The sequence below is a fragment of the Pteropus medius genome, unplaced genomic scaffold (genome assembly GCF_902729225.1).
Source record: "Pteropus medius unplaced genomic scaffold, Ma_sr-lr_union100, whole genome shotgun sequence".
NCBI classification, from domain to species: domain Eukaryota; kingdom Metazoa; phylum Chordata; class Mammalia; order Chiroptera; family Pteropodidae; genus Pteropus; species Pteropus medius.
The window spans coordinates 46,176,552-46,195,633 of NW_024344378.1; the positions used below are offsets into that span (position 1 = coordinate 46,176,552).

General features: G+C 37.4%; 1 protein-coding gene across 6 annotated transcripts in view; it reads right to left on the minus strand.

The window, feature by feature from the left end:
* Positions 1–19,082, minus strand: part of MICU1 (mitochondrial calcium uptake 1) — a 177,588-nt gene that overhangs the window by 22,059 nt on the left and 136,447 nt on the right. For all 6 annotated transcript variants that reach the window (XM_039872078.1, XM_039872081.1, XM_039872082.1 and 3 more), the window contains 2 exons: positions 13,055–13,192; positions 1,803–1,911 (listed from right to left, as the gene is read on the minus strand). In XM_039872078.1, coding sequence (XP_039728012.1) covers positions 1,803–1,911; positions 13,055–13,192 — 247 coding nt within the window. The remainder of the gene's footprint in view (positions 1–1,802; positions 1,912–13,054; positions 13,193–19,082) is intronic.

A 19,082-nucleotide genomic window follows, 5' to 3' on the forward strand; every position in this document is an offset into this window, starting at 1 on the left:
AATGGTGCGGGTACAACTGGATGTAAAAAAAAAATCTTGACCTCTATTTTATACCATATATAGAAATTAATTTGAGGTGAATCACATATGAAATATAAGAGCTAAAACACTAAAGCTTTTAGGGGAAAATATAGGAGAATATCCTCATAGTTTGGTTTATTAGGACCAGAAAGTAATAACTAAAAAATAAAAATTTGATAAATTAGACATTTTTATCCAAATAAAAAACTGCTAATCAAAAGACACCATTAAGAAAGTAAGCCACAGACTAAAAAAATATTCATAAGATATATATCTGATACTAGGACTTGTATCTAGAATATCTCAAGATCTTCTACAATTCAATAAGACAAGCAACCTAATAAAAATGGGTGAAAGATTTGAACTAACACTTCACCAAAGAAGATATATGAATAAGAACACAAAAAGCTGCTCAACAGCAGAAGCCACCAGGAAAAGACAAATTAAAAACATGAGACACCTTTATAAATACTCCAGAATCACTAATTAAAAAACAATGATACCACCAACTTCCAACAAGAATGAGAAACAACTTGAACTGTTGTACATTACTGGTGAGAGTAAAAAAGATACACTGTGAAAAAGGGTCTGATGGTTTTTTATAAAGAAATACTCACATTCCGCTAGACCCAGCAATTCACTCTAGGTATTTATCCAAGAGAAATGAAAATACATGTCCTCAAAAAGACTAACACAAGAATGGTCATAGCTTTATTTGAGCTAGCCAATAACTAGAAACAGTTAATGTACCCAATGGAGAATGGATAAACAAATTGTAGAGTATTCATACAATGGAATACTATTCATAAAAAAGGAACAAACAACTGTATGTGCAACATGAATGGATCTCAAAAACATGCTGAGAGAAATGTTATAAAGAGTGTACACTGTATAATTCCATTTTTAGTGTAAGTTCCAGAACAAGCAAAATTAAACTAGTAGAAAAATACACAGAATTAAGGTTGCCTCTTGGTGAGTTGGGGCAGAAATTGACTGTGAAGGAGTACAAGGGAACTTTAAACAAAATTGAACTTCAGTTAGTATTCACGGTGAAGTATTTAGGCGTGAAGTGCATTTATGTCTGTAACTTACTTTGAATGCAACAAAAATGATAGAGTGATAGAGGCATGAATATATGCATAGATATACTATCAGGGAACTACAGTGAAATGTTAATTGAGCCGGATATATGGATGTTCTTTGAATGATTATTTTGACTGTTCTAATAAAATGATGTGGGAAAATTGTGTTTTCAATTCCTCTGTTCTCTCACATTGCCTGTACAAACTGGAACAGAATCTGTATAAAGCAAGCCAACAGGGAATGCTATTCTCAGGGTCATAATTTTATCTTAAAAAAAAAAATTTAATACAAGAAATAAACCAAGTCATTTCTTCTCACCAAAGAATGAATTAAAATGCATAGTGACTTAAGCCTCACATAATATACGTAATGACTTCGGCTCCAATGAGAGAAGTTCCAAAGTTTCATGCTCTTTGCCTGGGCTTCGATGTCTATCTCCAAGGCTAATCATTTCAAGATGGGCATCTGCCTTGACTGTAGCCTTTAGCACAAGAAAATATATTTGCTGAGTTTGGCCTCTTGAGGCTCATGCAAGGCTCATGCAACATCAACAAAACAAAACAAAACAAAACAAAACAAATAAAGAACAATGTCAAGACAAACTCACATATTACATTTAAGGAGGGATAGTCACCTAATAGATTATAGATTCAATATTTATACTGTCAAGAAAAACTTTTGGGTTTCATTTTCATTACCTTTATCAAGAGATGCCCCAGCCATATGGTAAAAGCTCAATGCAGTGTCCACATCATTAATATTCTTCAGGAAAGTAAAGAAGTTCTCCACTTCCTGAAATGTCAGACCCTGAAAGAAGGGAGACAAAGTAAGGCAGAAACCTGTAACAAAAAGCCACATAAAATGCAGAAAACTAGGCTGTTATTCATGCCTATCAATCAGAAATTTATGCTGTGTTTGGAACAGAGACTGAATAAATTAAAGATTTTCAAATTTGTATAAAATAGGGGAACAAAACTCTAGAATTTTACCCTGAGAAAGTCAAGCTGGCTAATTGCTTTACTCTCACATGTAAAATCTGACATGAAGTTGTTTACAGTGGTGGCTGGATATCTTTAATGAAAATATTTCTGTGCCCTCCAATTAGTTGCAGTATCTATTATGACACTTCCTAAATGAGCTAAAGCTGCTTGATCTGTTGTTATACATCTTAACAGGTGAGACCAGAGTCAGGACTTCCATTTAAATGATCAACTCAAAAGCCAACTAAGCTTTTGAGGCTTAAGCTAATTAAAGAATTACCAAAGTCAGTAATACACACCAGAACAGTCTCAGAATTTAGCAGAACACAAGCACTTGGGAAGCTGTTCATTATCTCAATTTAAAAGTTACTAAAGAAGCAATTTGCCCCTTAACTTTAATCTGATGAATTCTGTGAATGAAGTTCTTTTCAAAAGATGGCCAAGTTTGCTAATCTCGTCGAATTCTACTGTCTATGATGGCTCAAGAGAGTAGCTACATAAATAGGGGCTATGCGGACTTCCCTTATAGGGAGGAAGATTTGTCCTATTTGCCTATTTCCTACTTCTCATCCATCATGCTGTGATGGAAATGAATTCAATTTATAAGTAAATAACACTGAAGAGACACAGAGGTTAATGCCTTTTAATGAAAAATCAGGTCTTTAATGGATTGTAGATGTTGACTGGCTTCTACTTAATGCTGTTCCTCTTCTGATTTCCATTTCCCCAAACTACAGAGCCCAGGAATTCATAACTAGAACTCAATAATAAAGAAACTTAATATAGACAATCTATAGCACTTTCCTGGTACTCTCCGAGTGTGTCAATGGTATCTTTCTCATTTTATCAATCACACTAAGAGCTAAAATACTGTATATATAATTACATCACATGATCTTTTATAGTTCCTCCCCCTCCGCCCCAAGAATCAAAGAACTTAAACTTTTTATTGTGGAATATGATGACCATATAGACAGGCAGAGAAAACATAAATGTACAATTTAACTGTTGTAAAATGAATACCCATAAAACCTTCATTCAAGTCAAGAAACCATTATCAGCATCCTAGAAATCCCCCTCCTTCCTCCCAATAGGGCCCTTTCCCAACCACAGGCATCTCCTCCCAGTGGTAATCACTTATTTTTAGGAGATTCATTTCCTTGTTTAAAAAAAAGATAGCACTACTATCTATTTATGCATCTTTAAACAGAAACAAGAGTTTAATTATGTCTGTTTGTGAACTTTATAAATGGAATCATGAAGTATGCATTCACAGTCATGCACTGAATAATGATGTTTCAGTCAATGGCAGACTGAATGTGAGAGTGTACATGAGAGTGATCACATAAGATTACAACTGAGTTGAAAAATTCTTATTGCCTAGTGATGTGGTAGCTGTGGTAACATCATAGTGTAATACATTACTCATGTGTTTGTGGTGATACTGGTGTAAACAAACCTACTGCACTGCCAGTAGCCAGTCTTATAAAAGTATAGCACATACACTTATGTGTTTTTATGTTTTGATAAATTTTGATACACAAATACCATTCTGTTATAATTTCTTACAGTATTCAGTACATAACATGCTCTACAGGTTTGTAGGCCAAAATCAATAGGCTATACCATATAGCCTAGTTGTGTATAGTAGGCTATGTGTGTGTAAGTACACACTCTATAGTTGGCACAATGATGAATCGCCTAACTATGCATTTCTCAGAATGCATCCCTGCCATTAAGTGGCACATGACTGTATTTTATATAGCTTCTCCCTTTAAGATGTCTATATTTTTGTGTATATCTGCAGTTCATTTATTTTTATTGCTCTAAGTATTCCATTGTATGACTATTCCACAATTTATTTATCTATTCTATTTGGGCTGCTTCTAGTTTTTGACAATTATGAACAATGGTACATCTGTATTTAAGCATTCATTCAAACATTTATGGAATATCTACTATGTACCCTGTTCTATAATATTTGGCAGTGAAATGGAAGGCCCTAACTTGAAGTCTTTCTCTCGGCCTTGACTTAGAGCAACCAGAAGCAGGACTCGTTCCTTATTATGAATGTTATAGCATGCTATCTAACGTAAACACTAGGCTAGAATCAACCTTAGAGAGGAGAATCCCACTGGACCAGAAGTACAAGTTCTACAGTATCACCTGCTTGTGGATGGATACACTAATACCATCTTCTCTTTCCCTCCATCACAAGACATGCAAAGATGGAAACAACACAAGTTTCCATCGGTGGATGAATGGCTAAACAAAATGTGGTATATACATATAATGAAATATTACTCAGCCTTTAAAAAGGAAATTTTGACACATACCATGTAACAACAATGAACCCTGAAGACATTGTGTCAATGTGAAATAAGCCAGTTACAAAAGGACAAGTACTGTATGATCCCATGTATGTGAGGTACCCAGAGTAGTTAAAGTTATATGTAGAGAAAGCAGAATGGTGGTTGCCAAGGTCTTGGGGGGAGGAAGAAATGGGGAATTATTGTACCTCTTAATCCCTTTGCCTTTTATTCCCACTCTCCGAACCCTCTCTCATCTAGTAGCCCTCAAAATATCCTTTGTATCTATGAATTTATTACTGCTTTTGTTGTTTATTTTGTTTTTTAGATTCCACATGTACGTGAAATCATGCGATATTTGTCTTTCTCTATCCTTCTCATTTCATTCAGCGTAATATCCTCTAGGTCCATCAAAGCAATATCTTTCTCCATTCCCTTCTGTTTAGTCTCCATTCCCTTCTGTGTGTGTGTCTTTTAATCTGAAGTGAGTCTCCTGTAGGCAGCATATGTAAGGGTATTGTTTTCTTATCCATTCAGCTACTCAATCTTTTGGTTGGAACACTTAACTCTTTTCCATTTGAGGTACTTATTGATAGGAATGTAGTTATTACCATTTTTATTCCTGTTTTTGATACGTTTTTTCTTCTTAAAGAAGTCCCTCCAACATTTCCTGTAATACTGGCTTGGTGCTGATAAATTCCTTCAGCTTATTTTTGTCTGGGAAGCTGTCTTTCAACTCTAAATAATAGCTTTGTTGGATAAAATATTCTTGGTTGTAGATCCTGGGTCTTCATCACGTTGAATATTTTGTGCCAAGCCCTTCTGTCCTGCATGGTTTCTTTTGAGAAATCAGCGGCCAGTCTTATGGGCGTTCCGTTGTAGGTAACTAACTGCTTTTCTCTTGATGCTTTTAAGATTCTTTGTTTTTAACCTTTGGCATTTTAATGATCATATGTCTTGGTGTGGGCCTCTTTGGGTTCCTCTTTATTGGGACTCTCTGAGCTTCCTGGGGTTGTATGTCCATTTCTTTCACCATGTGAGGGAAGTTTTCCATCATTATTTCTTCAAATAGTTCTTCAACGTCTTGTTTTCCTTCAGATATTCCTATGACATGAATTTTTTTACATTTTATAGTGTTCCATAGGCTCCTTAAATTATTATTATAGCCTTAGCTTCTTTTTGCTTGCTATTCTGATTGATTGTCCTTGGCTTCCCCACCCTCTATATCGGTGGTTCAATCTTCTTCTTTATCCACTGTGTTTTCTCCATCTAATATACTCTTCATTTCAAATGTGTTCTTCATTTTTGACTCATTCCCTTTTATGATTTCCATTTCTATTTTTATGTTTTTTATCTCTTTGTTAAAGTTCTCACTGAATTCATCTATACTTCCCTGAAGCTCAGTGAGCACCTTTATAACCAGTGTTTTGAACTCTGCGTCTGCTAGATTGACTCCATTATTCCTGGGTCTCTGTTCTGTTCTCTCTCATGGTTTCTGCTTCTTTGTCTTCCCATTTTGGCTGCCTTTCTGTGTCTGTTTTTATGTACTAAGCAAATCTCCTAAGTTTCTCAGTCTTATTAGTGCAGCTTTGTGTAGTAGGTGTCCAGTGGCACGGTCCTGAGAGGGGTTCAGCTGCAGGCCAAGGTTAGCCCCAACCTGTGCCCCTCTGTTAACATTTAGCAAGCGATCCACAGATGCTGTGCTTATAGTTGCCTCAAAAGGCCACACCAGAAACAGGCCAGCTGCCACTAGTGTGAGTCTTGGCTCTGCTCAGTAAGGAGCACCTGACTCTCTGAGGTTACATCTGGATGTGGCTTGGGTGGGGTCATGAGTTGCAGGAGGTGGAGTTTCAGGAAATCCTCTGGGTGGAGTGACCTCTGTCATCCAGTCTGATGATGTCTCAGCTATGGCAGTGCTGCATCTGCACACTGGGAGTGGGGAAGGCTCAAGAGAGGAACAATGGATACTGCCAGCACTTCTGTCTGGGAGAGACCCTAGACCCTGGCCCTCATTCTGACAACTCAGTGTCCTCCTGTAAGTCCTTGGTGCCCTCTGTGCAGCTGAACCGGTGCTGGTGCTCAGAGTGAGCAGGTCCATCATCACTGCAAAAGTCCGCTTGTGGACACGGCCCCTTTAAAAGGTGTCTGCAGCTGCTGCTGTTATGGCCTTTGTCCCACTCAGCCGCTCAGGACTGTGCGGCATTGTGTCCTCGCCTCATCCTACCTTCTCCCGTTGCAGGGTGATTTCTTATTTCTCTCCCTACTTGTAGGGCTTGTTCATCTAGATCCCAGGCAACTTTCCTTGCTTTTCGTTCTAAGATTCTCTCAGAACTTTGATTTGGTCGCAAGAGGGATGAACAAAACCTCTATCATCTATGCCTTTTTTTTCTCTCTGTAATATTTTGCCTTTTATTACATAGACATAATAAAAAATATCCACTGAGCACTTACTAACCACTCAGCACTATGCCAGGAAGAGTGAGGGAAATAAAACTGCATTGGTGTCTTGATTTTATAGAGCTTAAAATTTATATAGGCCTCTTTAAAGAAAAGATAGTGCCAGTCACAAAATTCCTATTTTTACCTTAGTAAAAAATCCAGAGGGTTTTAGAATAAAGCTAGTGTAAGTCTATAAAATGAGGTTCGTGGATGGAAAGTGAAAGGATATGCTTTTCGCAAGCTGAGTTGTTCAGACTAGAAGGCTATAGCATATGCACAATCTACTGACAGGTGACTTGAACTGCAGTCATAGTAGTCAAAGGAAATATCTTTCTTTTAGGCTTGGCATCAAAGATTTTCTTGACATACTGTAGAGAAGTGGAAAGAAGGAGTTATTTTATTCTGTAACCAGCTGTTCAACAAATCAGTAATCTATCTACCTTTGGAAAGATAAACTTATATAAAACTGGGCTTCAGATGACTAAAAAAAGATTACAGGTACTTTGTGGACAGTAGAAACACTTGTTTGTGTTGCTAAAATAATTAACATTAGGAAGTTGTTAAGCAAGCAAAGAGAATTGTCTTTCAAAACTAAAAGTAATTGATAAAATGTTTAGAAGAAAACATACAAAAATCTTTATGACCTTGGGTGAGCAAAGAGTTCTTAGATATGACATCAAAAGCACAACCCATAAAAGAAAAAAACTGATAAATTAGACTTCATTAAAATTAAAAACGTTTGTGTTTCAAAATACCAAGCAAACAGACAAGTTATAGACTGGGAGAAAATATTTAAAAATCATATATCTAATAAAGAATTTGTATCCAGAATTATGTAAAGAACTCTTATAACTCAACAAGATAATAATAATAACCCAATTAAAAAAAGATTTGAATAGACATCTTACCAAAAAAGATATATGAATGGCTAATAAGTACATGAAACGATGTTCAGAATCATCGGTCACTAGGGAAATGCATATCGAAACACAATGAGGACACCACCACATACCTATTAGTGTGACTGTAATAAAAAGACAACTTTGGAGAAGATGTGGAGAAACTGGGACACTGCTGTGGAAATGTAACACAGTACAGCCGCTTTGGAAAACATTTTGGCAGTTTCTTAAAAAGAAAGTTAAACATAATTTTACCATACGACCCAGCCATTTTTCTCCTAGGAATCTCCTTAAGAGAAATGAAAACATAGGTCCACATAAGGACTTGTATGCAAATGTTTATAGTGGTATTATTTATAACAGCCAAAAATCGAAAACTAATGTTCATGAACTGGTAATGGATAAACAAAATATACTATATTCATACAATGGAATACTACTTACTACTCAACAATAAAAGTAATACACTATTTAATATAAGTGACAACACGGATAAACCTCAAAAATATAAGAAAAAGAATTCAGACACAAAAGACTACATTATTATATGAATGCATTTATATGAAATATCCAGAAAAGACCAGTCTATATGGAAAGAAGATTTATGGTTGTCTGCAGCTAGGGTGGAAATGGGGATTGACTGCAAATTGGCATGAGGGATCTTTTTGGAGTGATGGAAATGTTGTAAACTGGATTACAGTGATGATTGCATAAATCTGTAAATTTACTAAAAATCATTGAGTTGTACACTTAAAATGGGTGAATTTTATGGTATATAAATTATACCTCGATAAAGCTGTTAAAGAAATACAAGGCAGTTGTAGATGAGAAGAGGAGTAAGAAAAATTTGGCTTTTTCTGTTGTCAGCTGTAAGCCAGATATCTAGTCCTGACTGGCCATGGGTGAGTGCAAACACACTGTAAAGGACGATTCCCTTGCCTTGACTTTTAATTGATCATAGCAAATCCATCCACCAGGAATCAGTCCAATCACTTGCTAGCAATGTTTCTAGAAACTGATATTCCATAATGACCACAGTGTGGTTCGACTCTCAAATATCTGCTAGAATAAGTGAATAGGAGAGTTCACATGAACATTATCCATAGATAACATGAACAGTTAATAATTTCATTGTTTTATTATAACTGTTTATAAGTACTAACCCTGCTTAATAGCTAGTAGTGGTATTAATAAACAATGATATACCCAGAAGGCTACTGTGGATAGGGTTATAAGAGGGAAACATATAGCAAAAGCAAATAACTTTATAACTTCTGCTTGTCAAAATCTCACTCTGTTTTTAAGGGCAAGTTCAAATTGTACCTCCCCCAACAATTCTTACTCATTCCCTTCAGTTGGTTCTAATCTTCCTCATTGGTGCCCCCAAAAGATCTCGAATATTTATTTAGGTATTTAATACGTTAATGCATTTGAAAAACATTTGCCTATAAGAAACTATACTGAGGACGACAAAGATGAGTAAGACATTACTCTCAAGAGGCTCAAAGTTGAGTGAGTTGCCTTGTAGTATAATTATTATGTCTCTCTTCACTAGGAATGTTAAGTTCTATGAGGGCAGAGATTTGGTTTTGCTCATTACTGTATTCTCAATATTGAGAAGAGTGCTTGGCAAATAGTGGGTGCTCAATAAATATCGAATATGAAATTATGTAGTTCTTTGGACACATATTTTTTCTTATTAAACTATTACAAAGTATATATTTCTTGGGGATAGGTGATTTTTTATCTTTCTTACAGCACCTGACTTAGTGTCTTACACATAGCAATATCTGCCATTGAACTGAACTGTAATTTTCAATTCATCCTTAAGTGGATTTGCTAAATCATTAAAGTTTGCAGCTTCTGTAATCTTAAGCATAAAGAACCACCATTGTGAATTATATTTATAAAGTCTCAGAAAACTCTTTCTTTTAATGAGGAGAAGACGACAATTTGAAGGATTAAAAGTAAGAAAATTTTAGAGCTGAGTCAGATTTGGCCTTGAAGAATTCACAGAACAAAAGAATATTGAGGGGAATGGGGAAAATCTGGTAGAAGATAGAGACTAACCTTTAAAATAAAGCCAAAATAAAATATGTTCCCCCATTTAAAAAGAGAAAAGAAAACTGTTAAATGAGAAACATGGTAGTTACTCAAGGCTTAACTAGATTAGTTTTTCCAGGAATGGCAGTTTCTCCAATTCTTTGAGCTATTACTCAGGTACAAAACAGCTAGAGACACCGATGGAGCATGGCCCTTCCAGAGCAGTGCCTCACAAGCCTAGCTGCACATCAGAATCACCTGGGAGCCTTTTAAGAAACACTGATGCCTGGACCCACCCACTAAGCTTCTGATTTAATTGGTTTGAAGAGGGACCCAACAATCCATTTATTTTTTTCCTCCGTATGGTCTCGATTTCTTGTCATTTTCATACATATGTTTGTCCCCCAACAACCACATTTCTTAAAAATTCCTCAAGTGATCCTACTGGGTGACTGGGGTTGAGAAGCACTGCTTCAGAGGAAGAAGGAAGAGTATGATTAGGAGAAATGAAATTTTGCCATGGAAAGGACAATTTTGCCATGGAATAGGAAGTGCTGGATTTTAGTCCAAACTCTTGGTAGGTCATTAATTTCTTTTTTTCTCTGTCTCTGTATTCTCAAAAGCAAAATGAGATCCAACAAGTCTGTCAGAAACACAGAAAAAGAAAAATGGCTATGAAGCCCTGTATGGTCATTAAGTATTATGCAAATATTTAGGACCTTCAATCTTTTAGGTCTAGTTTGATATTTTATACAGAACCCCACACAAAAAATGCTAACAGGATCCAAGTGAAAATTTGTATTTTCATGTTAATAAATTCAAAGTGGAATAAAGAAGCAATTAGAAAAGATGGTGGTGATTCTCTTTTAATGGGAAATGGTCCTAGAGAGATGGGTTGGTGACTTTCAGAGGAAAGGCCCTTCATTAACTCTCATTTTAGTTAATTACTATGTTCACAAACTATTTAATCAACATGAGAGGACAATAAATCTCAATTTCCTTGCTAAAGCAGGCTAGAAATTCTCAGCCAGAAGTAATTTAGCACCCCAGATTTTCATTATCTGACTAAATTTGCCCTTTCACTTTAGAGCTCTTTTGAAAGGTCTTCAGGTCCTAAATTAGCTCCTGCCAATGCTAAAATACTCTATTCCTTCAAGGCAGATGCCCCCAACACCCAATTTACTGCTTTTAAATATAAATTCATAATAAAACATGAATTGGCCTATCATGATAGATCGTTAGTTTAAGTCAAGTCAATGTCTGGACCGAACTTTAAAAATAAGTCTGGTCAAAAGAAAGGAGTGTTTCCTAATGCAAGCACTATGCTTGCAGCACTGGGGCTAAAAAATCCACCTAAATATTTGCAATCAATTTTTTGAAACTATAATTTTCAACAGACCTGAGCTGGTACTGAGTAGTGTAGAAGTACTGTCCTTTGCTAATGATGAGTCTTTCCCCCACAGCCAAGGGAACTGCTGCTATATGAACAGACTGAACTGAGTTCAGAGAAGCTGGCACTTTCAGATCTCAGAGCCCAGCCTGCCCTCAGCTGCAGTCCACAGCCTGGTTCAGAGGTCCGTTCAGCTTTTCAACACCCAAGACAAAGCAAAAAAAAGTCTGGTGATAAGAATTGCTTTCTGCCAACTTGGGGCAATGCTATTCATGCAAGAGTTCCTACACAAAGACTAATGACTAAGAGAACTGAGACAAGTATTAGCAATCCTATTTCTTATTTTCAGTTATTGAGTCTTTAAAGCTACAGCACTCTTATAACACATACCTCCGACAAGCTTCTCTACTCATGAGGCCAGTAAGGTTAAATAATTTGTCTAATGTCCATGGAAACCTCTGAGATAGGACCCATACTCAAGACTTCTAGCTCCATGTCTACCATACCATGCTTGGCAAGCCCTCATGGAACATTTTTAGTGCCAGATCAATTTCCTGGTCATGGCCAAATGGTAATCATTGTCCAGTGGAAAGGGTACTGGGCTGAAAATGAGAAGACAAGGGTTTGCTGGCACTGCTCTGTGTGTGTGTGTGTGTGTGTGATCTTTAAGAGATCTGGTCTCTTAACTAATTTCTGCTTTAGTTAGTCCATCCCACTTCCTGGCAAAATGCCAGATGCTGAGTCAATTCTACCATCTGCCTCTTCCTGCACCAGATGCAGCCAGTGTTGAAAGGTATCAAGAGGGTAGTGTTGACTAGTGCCTCTGCAAATCCATGGTCTCCAATATCACTGCTACTCAAAATATGCTTAATCATTTCTTCCTGAATTCTCTAATAATCTTAGTATCAGTCTTTTTCTTCTATGCTTTCACCTTTCCAAACTATTTTTCATAAAGAAGAGTCCTCTCTTTCATCATACATACAACCATGTCATTGCTCACAACCCTTTAATAACTTCCCACTGCATTGTGAATAAAAACTCATTCCATGCCTACAAGGTCCTGCATGTTTTGGCCCCTATCTCCCTCTCTGACCTCATCTCAGGCCATTCTCCTCCTTGCTAGTATGCTCCAAGAAGACAGTCATCCACAGGCTGAGAGCCCTTGTTAGAAATCTAACTTGCCAGCACCTTGATCATGGACATCTAGCCTCCAAAACTGTGAGAAACTAAATTTCTGTTGTTTAAGCCACTTAGTCTGTGGTATTTTGTGACAGCCACGCAAGCAGACTAACGTACTGCCTGAGAGTTTTTAACATACGCTATTTCCTTCTTTCTAGAGCCTCCTCTCCCCTCTTCCTCCTTTTCTTCCTCTTTTCTCTTTCTTTACATTCTTACTTCTCACTCCAAAATGCCCTCCAACCAACCGCTCTAATAAAACCGCTCTAATAGAAGTTCTCCCAAAGGCAACCAATATTACCATTTTTCCAAAACCAGTGGATGTTTATCATCTTATTTTACTGGGCCCTCTCTGTCACATGTGACAGTGCAGAAAGACCCCTTAGTTCTTGAATCCTCTACTTCCCTGGCTTTGATTTCACTACTTTTTCTAGGTATTTCCCTAAACATTTCTTTAAGATTTTCTTTTTGAGCTGCTTAAATGTTAGTGTTCCACTGGATTTCATCTTTGGCCCACAGCTCTTTTCTATATTTTACACTCCATGGGTAATCTCGATCATTCTCCTGGTTTTAACTCTAATAATGTGCTGATGATTACCAAATCTACCTCAGTCCTCTAAAGTAGATTTAAATATCCAACTGCCTTCTTTGGTTCATCACACCATATGTTCCCATGGTTCGTTTTTTTTCCTTCCTCTATGCAAAGATACCTACCTTCCCTTCTTTGAAGTGCTTCTTGAGCTGCTTCTGCATGGCGGTCAACTTCTTGGACTGTACCCCACTGTAGGCCAGCAGCATGCCACCAAACTGCCTCTCAGTAATTCTCCCATCCACAGGGTCATGGCGTTCAAACTGAAAGGGAAACACAGAGTGTTCCTGAGGTGAAATGAGAAGTATTTTGACATGGAATGTGGAATGATCAATTGTGTTGGATGGCAGAAAATAGCTGATAGCCAGGACTGTATTTTTGAACTACAATTCTCACTAAGATTTGAAAAAACTTATCAAAAACAGAAGATTTGGGTTCTTCAGATCTGCCACTAAATATTTATATCTTGAGGAAAGTCACCCAACTACTCTGGGCCTCAATTTCCTCATGGATAAGACAGAGCAGCTATAACATCTCGTACATGTTACAGATCAAGAGCATCCTTGTGGGTATAAAAACAATGTTAAAACTCCATTCAAATTCAAGAATAATATTATTGATAATAAGTGCTCTTTGGACCATACATATCTGTGCATCTCAAAGAAGACTTAAAAGTTAATTAACATAAATTTGATCAATTATATGTATTATTATACACTTAGACCTTTAAGGATTTCAAGTTTTCCCCCAAATGGTAATCAAACGCTAGCACATCAACAAAGCTTGAAATGAAATGTATAGAGTATGGGTAGGACACTTTAATTAGACATGCTTACTTACCACAAAGACACTGAAAAAAAAAAATCATTAAATATATATTTAAATATGCAGATGGAAGGTTAAATATAAAGGATTTCTAGCTAATCTAAGTAATATCAGAAAATGAAGGTTTTAATTTAAAAATGAAAACCAGAACAATATCTCCATGTCAGCTGCAGTGTTAATGATACTTACAAATGCATAAATAGTAAAATGGCTAAAGATGGGCCCAGAAACTAATTAGAAAGCAAAATGATTTGAAGATGGTAATATTTCCCCATGGTCTGATTAGAAAGTAACAGTTACCAGGAAACTCTCAGATTCCTGTATGGTGGGACATAATCCTGTTCTCATAAGAGTACATATACATAGACATAAGATGTTGCTAAGTAAGGTCAGGTCAACAAACACTTCCTGAGTGTCTACTAGTTGTCTGCACTGTGTTACATCTAGTGGGGTACAGGAAAGAATATGATTCAGTTTCTCTCCTTAGGGTCTTCATCTAGTAGAAAGCTAAAACTTTGAGACACAAAATAAGGAAGTATGTAGTCAAGAGTGAAATTCTCTTTCAATTCTCATTTCCTCAGTTAGCTGGGTCAGTTGATATACACCTTGTTTCCTCACTGGTGAGACTGTGTAAGTGAGCAAGACACAAGAACTACATTTTACTGAGCATGTACTCTGGGCTAGGTACTTCACCATATATTCTTTCATTTAATCACTATAACAACCCTATGGAATAAACACGATCAGCTTCATTTTGCAGATGAGAAAACTGAGGCAACACGTGGGAGAGCTGGGATTCAAACTCAGCTCTGCCTGGATCCAAAGACTATATCTCAATATCAGTGTTTTGTCCTTCTAAGCAGTGGTACATATTCATGCTATAGGAAAAAACTATGTTGTTTTAGAAAAACTTATACAGCCATGGGATTTAGTCATATTTAAAGTGAGAAGCAAAATCATTTCCAAAGAAATCAACACCATCAATATAACTGAAAGCCTCTTTTTTAACTCAGCCACTTAATATTTCATCTTTGTCATACCATCACTTCTATGGAGCTGATTAATTTTTGACAACACCAAAAGTTTTCAGGATTCAATTTAAGTTTGATTTGTGATTCAATTTACCATCTTGTAACAAAATGGAGGGCTAGTAAAATTTTTGCAAATGGGCATACTTTCCGCAAGTTTTAAATCAGATTTTTGTGAAATGTGGTACCTGGGCGAGAGCTGGAGATGCATAGTTTGTCTACAGCTTCTTTAGGGCAAGTGAAACAGACCTGTGGTTCTGCTCTCCAGGTTAGGCTTTAACAATCTAGGGAGCTCATTTTACCCTTATCTGGGAGATGTCACAGCTGCAGAGAAATCCCACATATTTGAATTAGATGAGTTTTAAGCATTATTCCACAAGATAGATTTAAGGTTGAAATGTTTCTTGTTCATAATGTTGGCAGCAGCAGCAGTTCGCTCAAGACTTATGAAAGATGTGTATTCCTCTGTTCGCTATACGAGCATAAAATCTCATCACTGTTACAGTTCAAAAACGGTAAAGATAATTTCCAGTGGAGATCTCCAAGAAACAATGCCAATACTCAAGTTAGCATTTTTACTAATGTGCTTTGAAAACTCAGATTTCTCTGTTTCTATTATTATTATTGCTATTATTTTGATGTGGTTCGAAACTGAAAAGGCTTAAAAACTATAAAATTCAGCTCAAAGTTTACTAGCTCCTCTGTAATTTGATTTTGGGCAGCACCTCTCCTTTTAGGTTTTTAGGCTCTTTTGAGGCAAGACTACCTTATTTCTGAGGTCTTAAACATGGCAGGAGGAGGCGAGGGAGAGTTGTTTTTCTTTACACAAAAAACTGCAAATGAAAAATGATTTGAACTAATGTTTTATTCGTTCGACATTTATTAACTTAAGACCTACTGTGCTAAGGCTGGAGAGCTTCAAGGAGAGTTTCTCAAAGACTTTCATTAGGATTAAATTTTCAAAGGCAATAGCTAGACATCATGTGGCTCTAGGGATGAAGTGTGTACCTTTTTTTTTTTTTTTTTTAAGTGTGTATCTTAAGCCTATGCAGTCCTGTGGGTATATCCCTGAAGCATCACATGCATGTAATTTACAAGGACATGAAAGGGTCTTTGGGGAAAACCATAGGTTATTACAAAATGATCAATGTAGAAAGCTTTTAATTGTATATTCGGAAGCAATTCAAATGATGGCTTGTATTTTACTTAGCCAAACAGTGATAAAGCCTCTTTATGTTCCACATCAATGACAATTAAGAAATTTCATTCTATCTGATACTATTGCACAGAAACTGTGCATTCTAGTATATCACTAACCATATGCATTGCTTTTCTGTGCCTAACAGAGCTAAACAGCCTAGGATTTTTTCTTCTGCAGCCCTGCCACTTTCTCAAATGGACACAAGCTGTTGTCGCTCTGTCGTTTCCCAGGCGGCTGCAGAGTAGGCAAAGGAGGACAGAGAAGAGGAGCCAAAAAACTGTCTGCAAGGTTTTTCCTGGCTTTCTGTCCATATTGTGCCTCTCGTTCCCACCCCCGCCCCTTGTTGAGAGAAGAAATAGCCTTTTGGAAGGACAGATGGTCTACATATATCTAGATGAAATGATTTAAGGAAGATGGGAAGTCAGGAAGAGAAGGAAACATGAATTATGAACAAAGGTTAAAATAAGACTAGAAAATAGTAAAAGGAAAAAGGAACCAGTATTCAAGTAGGTCTTGATTTATTAAAGATTTCTGAAGTTAATATATTTCAACAAATGTAAACTTCAATCTTATTCTCTTTCATAAAACTATCTTTCAGGAGATGTTGTCTTTCCCTCAGAGTAAATCCTGCCCTTATACAAACATTTCAGAATGAGAATTTTCTTGATAGGCTTTTTCTAGTTTCTGAACTGTGTAATTCAAGTAATGCAGAGTAATCTCAAGCCACTGCACTGAACACATCTATATTTTTCAATTTGACACTGTGGCTTTTGAGAGCTTAACCTTGCCACTGCTGCTCAGGAGTCCATGCTAGGAGTCTCAGAAAAACTGTCTGTTATGTTCCTCAAAAGGAAAAATGATTACAGGCAAAGTTCTCTACTGTAAACCAATCCAGTGAGCATGACATACACATGATAGTTTGAATATGAATCTCTGTCTTCAACTGGCAGGGGACATTAGAGACTCAGGTCAGATTGCCTGGAGCCTGAATTTTCGTTGTGTATCTTCAATATAAGATGTACCTTCACTGTCAACACTAATATAGGTGTCTTTTGGCTAACTGGTGAGGTAAGGAAGAAGGCCCATAATTTGGAATTGAGACAACATGGTTCAGTGCCCTCAGTAAGGGCCAAAACAATCCATTAGAGTCTGGGACCATAGGATTATAGATTACCAAACTAAGATGCTAGACTTTTCTACTTCAAATATAAGGATACTTTCCACTTAAAAACTGTTTTTAAGAAAGTTCAGGCTGGTGATCTTATCAAGTGACTAAATGACATGAGTACCAATCATATAATTAGACCAGGGAAAGGTTAACTTTCCAGTCTGATAGTCAAAACCAGGAATATGACAAGACTGATGCATGAAATTATTAAAGAATAAAAATCAGGGTATATTTAACTGAGGGCGTCAGGGAAAAACATTTTAGATCTGGAACAAAGTTTTCAAGGTTTAATGAGTTTTGATTTTATTCCACGGATGGTAACACATTAAAGTGACTAATAATATGGGCTTTAGAATCAGCAAAGCTTGGGTCTGAATTCTGCCTTGAACCTGTATTTGCTGCAGTGACTTTAGGCAAGTGGCTTACTCCCTCTAAGGCTTCAAAATCTTCCCACCAAGAAAATGAATATTTACAACTTCAAAGTATTGTAAGAATTAAGAGATAATATATGCAAAGAAATCAGGACCAGTCAAGATGGCAGAGAAGGTAGAGGCTGTACATGCCTCTTCTTGTGACCACTCCAAAATTGTAACAAAACTACCGAGCAACCAGCATGCAGTCGCCTGAGGTCTGTCCCTACGAATAGGGACAAAAATAACAGGTCACCTCAAACTAGTAGGAGGGGCAGAGACACAAAATGGCCTGGTCCCACAACCCTGTGTGACTCTGAGCTTCAGCACTGAGGCAGCTGCTTGAGGGGTGCCAGGGACAGATGAGGAGGCACTGAATTGTTGGGCTTCAGGGCAAGGGCTGGAGGGGTGGTTTTCTCCAAGACAAAAGTGTTGGCAGTACCCATCATTCGTTTTATGAGCTCTCCCCGCTCTCAGCCTGTGGACTCAGGTGCCACCCTATCTGAGTTGCCTTCACCTATGTTATCCAGGTGAAGGTGACTCCCAAGTGATTCCCTGAGACTTCACCTCTCCCAACTTAGGCATTCGCCCAAGATGCTTCCAGTGGTTTATTCCATACTAATAGCCTGTCCTGAAAGCAGCAACATCTGGCCTCGACATGCCCTGTACCTCTTGCTGAGCAGCCCTAAGCCCCACACTAGTGGCAGCTGGCCTTGGTGTCTGGCTTGGCCATCGAGGCACCTATAAGCCCAATACACGTGGCAGCCATCTGTGGACTGCTTCGGTGACTCTTATCAGGTGGTTCCTGAGGTGCACAGGCTGCAATGGAACTTGGCCTGCAGCTGTACCCCTCCCAGGGCTGTGCCACTGGGCTACATAGCACACCTACTACATAAAGCCACTCTACTAAGACTGGGAGACTTAGAAGCCCTGCCTAATACATGGAAAACAGACACAGAGAGGCAGCCAAAACGGGGAGACAAAGAAGCACGTCCCACATGAAAGAAGAGAATAAAGCTCCAGACAAAGAATTCAACAAAATGGAGATAAGCAATCTACCAGATGCAGAGTTCAAAACGCTGGTATAAGGATGCTCAAGGAATTTAGGGGAAGAGTAGATGAACTCAGTAAGATTTTAACAGAGAGAAAGAAAACATAAAAATGGAGATGAAAAATGTAATAGGGAGTTAGCCAGAAATGAAGAATACAATATCCAAGATGAAGAGTAACTTAGAGGGAATCAGCAGAGTGGTTAAAGGATCAAATCAGTGACATAGAGGATGGGGTAGAGGATACCCAATCAGAACAGCAACAGGAAAAAAGAATCCAAAAAAATGAAGATAGTTTAAAGAGTCTCTGGGACAATATCAAGCATAACAACATTTGTATCATAGAGGTACCAGAAGGAGGAGAGAGCAAGGAACTGAAAACTTTCCTAACTTGGTGAAGGAAATAGATACACAACCCCAGGAAGTTCAGAGAGTCCTAAACAAATGAACCCAAAGAAACCCACATCAAGAC